General features: G+C 37.8%; 1 protein-coding gene across 1 annotated transcript in view; it reads left to right on the top strand.

The window, feature by feature from the left end:
* The first annotated feature begins 290 nt into the window (after nt 1-290).
* Nucleotides 291-10,729, top strand: part of prss12 (protease, serine 12) — a 36,417-nt gene continuing 25,978 nt past the window's right edge. Inside the window, exons 1-7 of the mRNA XM_015376304.1 lie at nt 291-750; nt 3,388-3,526; nt 4,360-4,532; nt 5,050-5,200; nt 7,933-8,111; nt 9,541-9,682; nt 9,779-9,999. Of these exons, the coding sequence (XP_015231790.1) occupies nt 435-750; nt 3,388-3,526; nt 4,360-4,532; nt 5,050-5,200; nt 7,933-8,111; nt 9,541-9,682; nt 9,779-9,999 (1,321 nt within the window). The 5' untranslated portion in view covers nt 291-434. The remainder of the gene's footprint in view (nt 751-3,387; nt 3,527-4,359; nt 4,533-5,049; nt 5,201-7,932; nt 8,112-9,540; nt 9,683-9,778; nt 10,000-10,729) is intronic.

Genomic DNA, 10,729 nt, shown 5'->3' with positions numbered 1-10,729 from the left:
TCTAACGATGATGCATGAAGAAAAATAAAGCTCGTGCATTGCATCAAAGTCCAAGTCTTTATGGAGATCATTTGCATCTAACGCACTTGAAATGGTAGTGATTAAATACAACAAATAAAGGAGGAAAACAACAACAAAAAAAGGATCTTGTTTTAAAGCTGTTAAATCTTATTTTTGCTTGTAAACATGCATCCTTATTCCTTGTCAAAATGGGAATATCCCATGAATCACTGATGTTCATTTTTTTTTTTTCCTCGGAGTGTTTCCTCCCCATCCATCCATCCATCCACCCACGCAAAGGGATCAATGCTGCTCCATCGGTTTCCAGCCTTTCCTCTGCAAAGCGCTACAGCTGACTGGATGACTGGGAAGCCGTCAGCTGATGACTAAATCAGATCTACACCGTTATCAGCAGCTCTGCTCACAGTCCCAACATGAGTGCGGCGTTTCTTGCCTCATTGGTCGTGTTGGTGACTGCGAGCGGCTGTTTTTCCAGCAGCCTCCCGCCGTCCGCCGACTGCGCGCAGAGCCGGGGGAAGGACGCTTCTTACCGGGGAGCCATCGATGTGACCGACTCCGGCAGCCGGTGCATGAACTGGACCGAGGTGGCCGGATTCAAAGAGCGCTATCCGGACAGAGGAATAGGAGATCACAACCACTGCCGCAACCCGGACGGCAGGATCCGACCCTGGTGCTTCTTTAGGAACCTTAAAGGGAGAATAGATTGGGGCTACTGCGACTGTAAACAAGGTAAACATGCAGGCCTGATGCTATTTTTATCTGACATGAACAGCAGATATAGACACACATCATCCTCGTCTATTTTTGTTATCATAAAAAAACTATATATATTTATTTCATTATTATTTTATGCTTATTTTATGCTAGGTTAAAAAGTAATAGAGATGAGTCTGCAGATGTTTTCCAGTGCAGCATACTTCCTTTATGACTGCACGTGTATTTACATGTCTGGTTTTAACTGATCATACTCACTTATGTGGGAAATATGTTTTTATCATTTAAATCTTGCAAATAAACCCTGCGCCACTGATTTTTAAAAAGTAAAAATGAAAAAATTACCAAATATAAGCAGTGTGTAACAGGCGCCTATGGTCTCTTGTTGTGAAATGTGGGTAGCTTTTGACAGGCTGTTCTCTGTCTGCTGCAAGTTCAGATCTGCTGATAACAGAAAGCAGCACACCTGCTCTACCTGTGCCAAGCCCAGTTTATTTGCGTGTTTCAGCATGGGTATAAACACATAAATAATCTTTATAATCCAAGATATGAAAACATGAATGTTAAGGTAATCTGAGTATAAATTTAAGGTCTTACAGTTTAAAAATAAAGAAGATAACATATCACAATAATTCAATTCAGAAAAAGAAACTTATTAAGCATATATCATGATATGTCTGTTTATTTCTGCTGATTTGAAATATCCATGATTTCTAATGGAAAAGCTGTTATGTTTTTCAGAACAACATAAGAAGTTGCACCCTCTAATTGGCTCCATTTGCATTAATTACTCCATCCAAATGCTGCAGTACTGAGATAAACAGCCTGTGATACTGCAGATGTGTTAAGGAAGCCCAGGTTGTTTTAACAGTTGTTTAGCTCGAGGACAGACTGCTGACTGATCAGTAACTGTGATACCAGAGTCTTTAAACCTGAGTGGAGGCCAGCTTGGGAATGAAACCAGCATCTCTATTAAGCTTATCAATTAAGGAAAGTGTGGAGTGCTCTAAAATTTCTTGTACTGATTTTGGACTATTAGTGGACTAACAGCTGCAGGTTAGTTTACGTGCTCTATAAAGCTTGGTTGGTTGATTGAATAATTACATAATTAAACAGCCAGTCAAACAATTAAGAGATAGAGTGATTTATTGATTGATTTATATCACTCAATAAAACCTCAGTGACTATGAAATGATTAAGCAAATTTAGTCCTCTTTCATGTCCCTTAAAGTTAAATATAAATGTCACCTTTCATCTGAAAAGAGGGGCTTTATGGTGGTGCAGTTTGTAGCACTGCTCGATTCCTGGCTTTCTATATGGAGTTTGCATGTTCTTCCCATACAAAAATGAGTGTTAGTTTAATGATAGCCTTTTAATTTTGGGTCATCTCTAAATTGTCCCTAGGTGTGAGTGCATGGTCGTACTTCTCTGTGTTGCCCTGCCACAGACTGGTGACCTGTCCAGGGTGTACCCTGCCTCTTGCACATACACTGCTAGTGATAGGCACTGGTCCCAACACGACTCTGGCGAAGATGGGTGGATCTGAAAAGAGATTTTTTACAATTTAGAGACATAGATCAAAGTATCAGGTCCTGTTTTTGAACTGTTTAAGAGAGAAGCCCCCCCATCATGAGTAGAATATTGAAATTCCTAACAGAAAGGACCCAGACTGATATTCAAACCTGGACCCTCCTCAGACTTACTACCTGTACGTTTAAGAATCAATAATTTTGTCTAATGCTTGTGCACAACTAATCTTGAGTTGTATTATGTTCCCACCCATCAGCACAGACCTCTGTCTCATCCCTCTTTCTCCTACTTTTCAATCTTTTTTATAAAGGAATGAAAAGGTTTTGTTGTCTCATTACTAAAGATCTGCAATATCTTTTATTGCTCTTCTTTTCTTGAACAGTTGCAGTTTGACAAAACATCAAATAAGTTACAATTGCTTATGTACAGAACACATGTATTTATGGGTTGCATGATATGTATAACAGAAGTTTTAGATGTGTTTCTGCTCAACTTGTCTGAAAAAAAAGAATGCATTTTCTCCTCAGCAGCCTGAGGCCCATTAATCACTAATTTATTTAAGTGCAGTATATGGGGGCAGGGGAACAGCTAAAACATACAGGACAGTGGGTCATGGGGATCAGGATTGAGGACCCTCAGTGAGAGGTGGGTAAATTCAGTTTCAGAAAGTAAAAACCTTTTCCAAGTAAACCAGTAGTCTCAAATTCCACCTACAGGGCAAGTGTCCTGCAACCTTTAGATGTGTTCCTTGGCCGACACATCTGAATCAAATGGCTAAACCCTTTCAAGCTATACAGAGCTCCATTATGAGCTCATGTTGGAGTCAGGTGTGTGGAAGCTGAGACTCATCTAAAAGTTACAGGACTGCAGGCCTCAAGCACTGGAGTTTGAAACCGCTGTTTTAAAGATTAGTCCTTGTCTATGTTTTGAAGCTGGAAATGCAAATGGTTAAAAGCAATCTCTGTTCTGGCTTTTGGCTTTCTGAATCTGGATTCCTCACCTCTATCCATTGTCTACAGTAGGCAATGTTTATAAAAAGAATTATTCATATTCTTGTGCTCTACACTTACTCCATACTTTGATTTTCTTAGTTTACTTTTTCTAACCTTATCTCATCCTTAGGCTCGGTGCGTCTGCAGGGAGGCCGCTCCAAACTTGATGGCAGGGTGGAGGTGTATCTGGGAGGAGTTTGGGGGTCTGTTTGTGGCAACGATTGGGATGACAAAGATGCTGCAGTGGTCTGCAGACAGCTGGGCGAGGGGTGAGTGCCAGCATGCATGCACACACTTGTGCTCACATGTGTGCTCATCCTCACACGTGTTCAATCACAGGCACTAAAGGGTTATCACCATCTGTGCTAAATTCACAAGTTGCACTCATCCGACATAATTTACTAAAAACTGTTCTTTTCAAAGCGTGTGTACTTTTTATGACTTTTACATCCCTGTCCCCTTTTTTCACTTAGGTATTTAATTAATTTCAGAGCTCAGTTATTTACTAGAACGCTGCAAGCTCACTGCTTTTCCCAGCTGATCTCTCCAAGCAACTTGTCCTGTGGTTCTAACTATGATATATAGCCATGCCAGAAAAAGGTCTCTTGGGAGCCTGTAAAGCAGTTATTCATATCAGCAGTGTTCGTAAGATGGGGCATACTTGCTGGAATGAGGATCCTGCTTTCCCTGGAAAACCCAGTCACTCTATACATACACTCACTAGGCATACTGTTATTAACACCAGTGCAGGCCCACATTCTGACACGGATGCACGTCTGTGCAGCATATGCGCATTCACACAGAAGTCAATGAAAGCACACAGTCAAAAGAGGGGAGGGCAAATGTCATCCATATATCAGGAGGGAGCGTCAGTGATGACTTTCCCATGGTAAGTTATTGAAAGCTGCTGGTGAGCAAACTGAAAGCTGGTTATAACAGCAACCTAGAGGCCTGCAAACCCAACAGTGAGATAGATTTACTAATAGTTATTTTGTTTTCTGATCACATATCAAAACAATTATTTGTTTTTATAGTTTATTTATGCTTAACACTGTTTTTGCATCCATTTTATAGTATAGGCTGCCTCTTGTCCTTCTTTTAGGGTCTCTGGTATTGCTCGTTCGGCTCCTTTGTTTCATCCCCAAACAGCCAAGATTCACTGGTTGGCAGTCCATTGTCAGGGAGAAGAGCCAGACCTGCTCCAGTGTCCTAAAAATACCTGGAAAGGAGAAGAATGTTCTCTGGCCGCAGCTGTTACCTGCACTCAACAGAGGGGTAGGTGTGCCTTATTTGGGTTACCAATGATTTAGGGATTCCTTTATTATGGTTTGCAGGATAAAAGGGGATCTGAAAATCTTGCTGACTTTCACAGTCCTAAATCGATTCCTTAAAGATGATCATTTGTTTGCAAGCATTTTCACACTACTTTCTTTTTTTCATTTTATGACTATAGAACCATACAACTCAACTTATGCGATGTACCAACACAATCAGGTGCATAACTGAATAGTAAAAGATAAATGATACAGATGCTGCACAGTTTTTCCATTTAATAATTATGCAGTTATTTGTGGATATCTTCCAGTTAAAATCATAAAAAAAGACAACAAAAACAAAACTTTTGATTTCTGGTTTTATCATTAAAAATCAACAAAAGTTCAAAGGGTGTCTACAGGTTTGGAAGGCATTGCACCTGGATTGGGAAGGTCAGATTATTATACTGGCTGAAACTGCAAGAATGTTGTCTAAAAATACTTGTAAACCTGTGAATTTCATTTTATGTGCTCGGCAGCGGTCAGGACCCTTCCTATCCGGCTAGTAGGAGGTCGGTCAGAGTCAGAGGGCAGGGTCGAGGTCTTCCACGCAAGACAATGGGGCTCCATATGTGATGACCAATGGGATGACAATGATGCAGAGGTGGTGTGTCGACAACTGGGGTTAAGGTGAAAATAAGGATACACAGACACTCAGTACCTTCCCCCACAAACACCCCACCCACACACAAAACACACCCATACACACACACACAGCTGCGTTTTCATGCTTTTGGGGACATTTCATTGAGTTACATTCATTTTATATTGTGTAACCCAGACCACATCTTAGTCCTAAACCTATCGCTAACCTAAAGAAGATAACTTTACCATACTGGGACCAGTTGGATTTCCCCATATATACCTGGAAGTACTCCTAATTCAATTCAAATCAGTTTATTTATATAGCACCGATTCATAACAAATTTCATCTCAAGGCACTTTACAGTTCACCAGATCATACAGTCAAATTGATTCAAAGTTTTCCATCTAAGGAAAACCAGTAGATTGCATGGACTCATTGACTCAAAGTCAATCCCTCATTTTTGTATTGATCATTTATTTCGAACACTTAATAAAAAGCAAATATAAGTAAATTAATAAAGTCATACAAAACAAAACAAAAAAAGAAGAAAAAGAAAAAAAAAACATATATACATCCCATCATGTTCGAAAAGGAGTAGGAAGAAGTAATAAAACTTATTAAATCCTACCCCTGTTCTATATTAACATCTACCTATGTTTAAGCATACATACATATCTATATATACACACACACACACACACATACATATATACATATATATACATACACATACTCATAGATACCTATACATATATATACACACATGCATACTTACACATACACCCGTATCTCAAACACATACACACATACATGCATATACATACACACCCCAATTACTATAGACAGTATACACATATCTCTATCTACATATACGTACACATATATCCATACATATCCATAAACCAAAAACCCTTTTCTCTCACTCTTTTTTTTTTTTTTTTTTCATCTCTCTTGACTTCTTATCGATTTTAATTCATAGTGGCAGAGCAAGTTCTATTCCCCCTCAAGTCCCCTCCTCCCTGTATCTTGTAAAAATCATTTGTTTATATTTGTTTTTAAACTGGTTGATGTTTGGACATTGCTTCAAATCCATGCTCAGTCTGTTCCATAGCCTCACTCCACTATTTGTTATACAAAATCTTTTCCTTGCAGTTCTGTATCTTTGAATCTTAAAATTTGTTATCTCCCTTAAATCATACCCCCCCTCTCTCTCATAAAACTAATTTGTCAAGTGACTTGGTAATAGCTTATTTCTAGCTTTAAATAGAAATTGTGCTGTTTGGAATTCTATCATATCATAAAGCTTCATGATTTTAGACATTATAAATAGTGTGTTGGTGTGTTCTCGATATCCAACTTTATGAATTATTCTCATGGCTCTTTTTTGCAATATGAACAGTGGCTCTAGTGAACTTTTATATGTGCTTCCCCATACCTCTATACAGTAAATTAAATGAGGTAAGACCAAAGAACAGAACAGAGCATGGAGTGATTTGTAATCTAAAAAATATCTTACTTTGGCTATTACAGAGATGCTTTTAGATATTTTAGTGCTGATGTATTTAATATGAGACTTCCAGCAAATCTTGTCATTTATTATCACCCCGAGAAATTTAGTTTCATATACTTTCTCTATATCAACCCCTCCTATTTGTACCCGTGCATGATGATTTATTTTTTTGTTACCAAATATCATATATTTTGTTTTACTCAAATTTAGTGACAGTTTATTTTTATTTAGCCAGTATTTAATATTAATGAATTCTGAGGTGATAGTGTCCAAAAGTTGCTCATTAAGCATGCTTGTAGTGACAGTGGAGAGGAAAAACTCCCTTTTAACAGGAAGAAGCCTCCAGCAGAACCAGGCTCAATGTTAGCGGCCATCTTCTGAGGCCTACTGGGGTTCAAGGAGACAGAAGCAGAGATATAGAGGATAACTGTAAATCTTAATGTAGGATATTTTAAAACTCTGCCTTCAACATTGTAGGTAAAACAAGACCAAACACCTATTCTCATTTTGGTATTTTCAGTGAGTACCATCCAATCCTATTGACTTCTATGAATGTTCTGTAATTTCTAACCCTTTATGTTTCCAAATCTTACCTTTCCCTGACCCTGAACTAAACTCAATTCAAGCCTTAGCCTTAAACCCCTTCTTCTGTTTACCGAAATTGGACCTCACTTTGCTGGTAAATAAGGAAAATTGTTCCCACTCAGATGAGGAAACAGAAACACACCTACACACTTAGAATAAACAATATTGATTTCTTTAAAAAAAAAAAGTATTATCTTATACAAAGCAATAGTGCTGCTGTGTTAATAAATCAAGGAATGAGTGCGTAAGAAAAAAATGAGACTGAGTAAATGTGGGTGTTAAGCCATCTTTCTCTCCCTCTGTCTAAAAGTATGACAAGTATTCTTTCCATTCAGACAACGGACAGAACAGTGAGCCGTAAAGAACATCTGGAAGTCAAACAGTGAATCAGCCTCTTTGTTCTTCCATGGATCCTCGCACCATAGAGTTATGCATATTTAGCAACACTATATTCATTCCCGGCGAATGTTTTCCAGTGTTTGTGTTTTTTAGAGTCGTATTTGACGATGACACTGTTTTAATTTGAATTAAGTCAGAGAAGCAAAATGGTTGTGCCATCCAGTTTAAATGTGAACTGTTTCATACACCCTGCTGTTTTCACTGAGGACATTGCCTTTTGATTTTATTAGACTTACTAAAGGGCAGGCCATTTATTTTCTGTTCACTGTGCTTTATTTTCAGTGGAGTTGCAAGGGCATGGAGCCAAGCACATTTTGGCAAAGGTACAGGCCGCGTCTGGTTGGACGAGGTACGCTGCTCAGGCAATGAGCTCACTTTAGAGCAGTGTCCAAAAAGTGCCTGGGGTGAACACAACTGTTTGCACTCTGAGGATGCAGGAGTGTCCTGCAGCCCTCTCACAGGTGAATCATCAGTTTCCCCTTTAAATGAACAGCACGCTGATATTCATTATCATGATCAACCTCCCAAAAGGAAGTCACAGCTTTTCCTGCTGAAACATTTACCCAAAGCTCTGAATACACTCAGGGATAGTTTACTTTCTTATCTAGTTTGATTGTCAGGCACATTTATGACAGATAACATGCCTGTTCATTTCAACGCATCTAAGAAGAACTAAACAACGCCTAATTATCTCTACCTATCATAATGTTCTACCACATGCACAGTGATTAATAACAACAGTGAAAACACTAACATTAAAGAATGTTTGCTTTTCTTGTTGCCAAGTGATTAAATTTTCTTTTGGAAATAAAAAAACAAAACTATAGAGAATGCAAATAAAATCAAGAAAGAAAATACATATTTTTGCCATAAAAGATGGAGCTTTCCTTCTGCTTAGTTAAGTAAATACTTCAACACATTGATTCATGTGTAGTCACGGAATCAATGTGTTTAGAAACAGGTCATCTGGATTTCATTTACATTTACAGTCTGAATTCACTTTGACCTGTTGCTGTATGACAATATGGCTTTAGCTTGGCCTTATTTTAATAATGGCAAAATGAAGTGTACTTATTTTGATTCTACATTGTTTGCTTAGGGAAAAATAACAAAGCCCTAAAAAAAAATCTAAATATCAGGAATAGAGGATTTTTTTTTACTATACAGTAGATTGCTTGAAGTCATAAACTCAGCTCCCAGTTTGTTGTTTTTTAGATCATGTTCTAGTGCTTTTTCCACAACTTTCAAACCCATTTGTTATTTCATAGATATTTGAAATTCTGGGATTCTCAGACAAATATTTTTTCCTAATCCTTTACAGTAATCATTCCAGATTAAAAGAGACTGTATTGGCTGTTGCAGGAAGCAGTTGGAAGACTAATTAAATATTACAAAATTCAAAGTAAAGCACAAACTTTATGAAATGGGGGGAGGTATTTTAATCAACACACATTTAGTAGGAACCCTACAAAAAAGCCATACAGTAGTTTTACTAGTGTTAGCCAACTGACTTCACCAAATTATCAGTTTAGTGCTCTGCAGCTACTTAGTTAAAAATATTTTCAGTAGGTCAAGACATTAATTCTGTAGTTTGTATATTTAAAATTGGGCACATCTTAATAAACATTGTACATAACATACTAAGTAATACCGGTAATACAATTGTTGTTTTAGGTATTGCTTTTTAACAAAGAAATTAAGTTGGCACTAGGTCAGTCATTTAATAAACCTATTTGAATGTAGTCTGCATTTGTTATCATAATCTATTACTATTGATTATGATACCAAAAAGCATGAATGTCTTTATGTATTTTTTATATGTCAAATCTAAGAGTACAGGTAACAACTGCAACTTGAAATAAGTGTCTCTTTGTCTCTTCATCTCTACAGATGGTACCACCAGACTGGTTGGCGGAGCTGGAAGCCATGAGGGACGTTTAGAAATCTTTTATCGGGGTCAGTGGGGGACGGTGTGTGACGATGGCTGGACAGAGTCAAACACCCTAGTCGTATGTCGACAGCTTGGTTACAGGTAAGATGGAGTATTTATTCAATCTCACTTAAGGTTAACTATCAAGGTATATACCTTTATTTGTTGTTGTATAGCCTGTGTATTATTGCATGGCAGGATGGGCGAGACTCTGCTTTCTGAAGGACTTGATATAAACCCAGTTCCACGGTTTGGGGTGGGGTCAGGTCCCATCCTTTTGGACGACGTGAGCTGTACAGGAAAAGAACCCAGCCTATTGTTGTGCAACAGGAGGGAGTGGCTCCACCATGACTGCACACACCATGAAGATGTTAACATTGCCTGCAGCTCTAAGCACAGTAAAGACAGTCCTCCAGCCAGTAAGACCACATCTTATCATACTGTAATGCATGCCTTACAAGGAACACATAACAGTGACATACGAAAAAACAATACTTAAATACTTTAATGCTTTTAATCAGATGTTGCTGACTGCGTCTTAAACCTGTTGAAAATTGATTAAACGTATGAGAATCATTAAATAAATTTTCACGAACTTGGCTTTGCTGATTTATGAAGGCCTATAAGTCAGAAGATCGCAAATATGTGGTTATTATATGGCTTTGCTTTTCAAACATGGGGTGTTGTAAGGTATTTGCAAGGTATTGCTGCCAGGAAATAGTGAAGGTGTGTTACAAACATACTCCTTTTTAACACCAGTTACAAGATTTTGTTGTATTTTAATATTTTCTAAATGCTTTTTTCAAATATTCCAAATCCATGCTTAAACGGCATTTATTGGACTAACTGGCTGTTTCCTTCTTTTTAAATAGAAAGGCAGCTGAGAGAATAAATGTTGCTGCCTTAACTACAACTGCATTGCAATTTCTACACGCACTGTATAAAAGAGTGTTACCTAACATGTTACCTTTTTAATATATTACAATTTATCGCACTGAATTTTTCTTGTTTTAAGCCAGTTGTTTTTTTTTTCTTTTTCTCGATTGCCAGAATAAAAAAAATATATTTTGAAGGTTCTTGTTTTAGATATCTTCCCATTCTGTAGTTTACACAAATCCTTTTTTACTTAATGGATTTTCTTTTTCTAGC

Source organism: Cyprinodon variegatus, unplaced genomic scaffold (assembly GCF_000732505.1).
Source record: "Cyprinodon variegatus isolate N-32 unplaced genomic scaffold, C_variegatus-1.0 Scaffold132, whole genome shotgun sequence".
Lineage (NCBI taxonomy): Eukaryota > Metazoa > Chordata > Actinopteri > Cyprinodontiformes > Cyprinodontidae > Cyprinodon > Cyprinodon variegatus.
The sequence above is the reverse complement of the archived record's forward strand: the minus strand, read 5'-3'. Positions and strand labels throughout refer to the sequence as shown.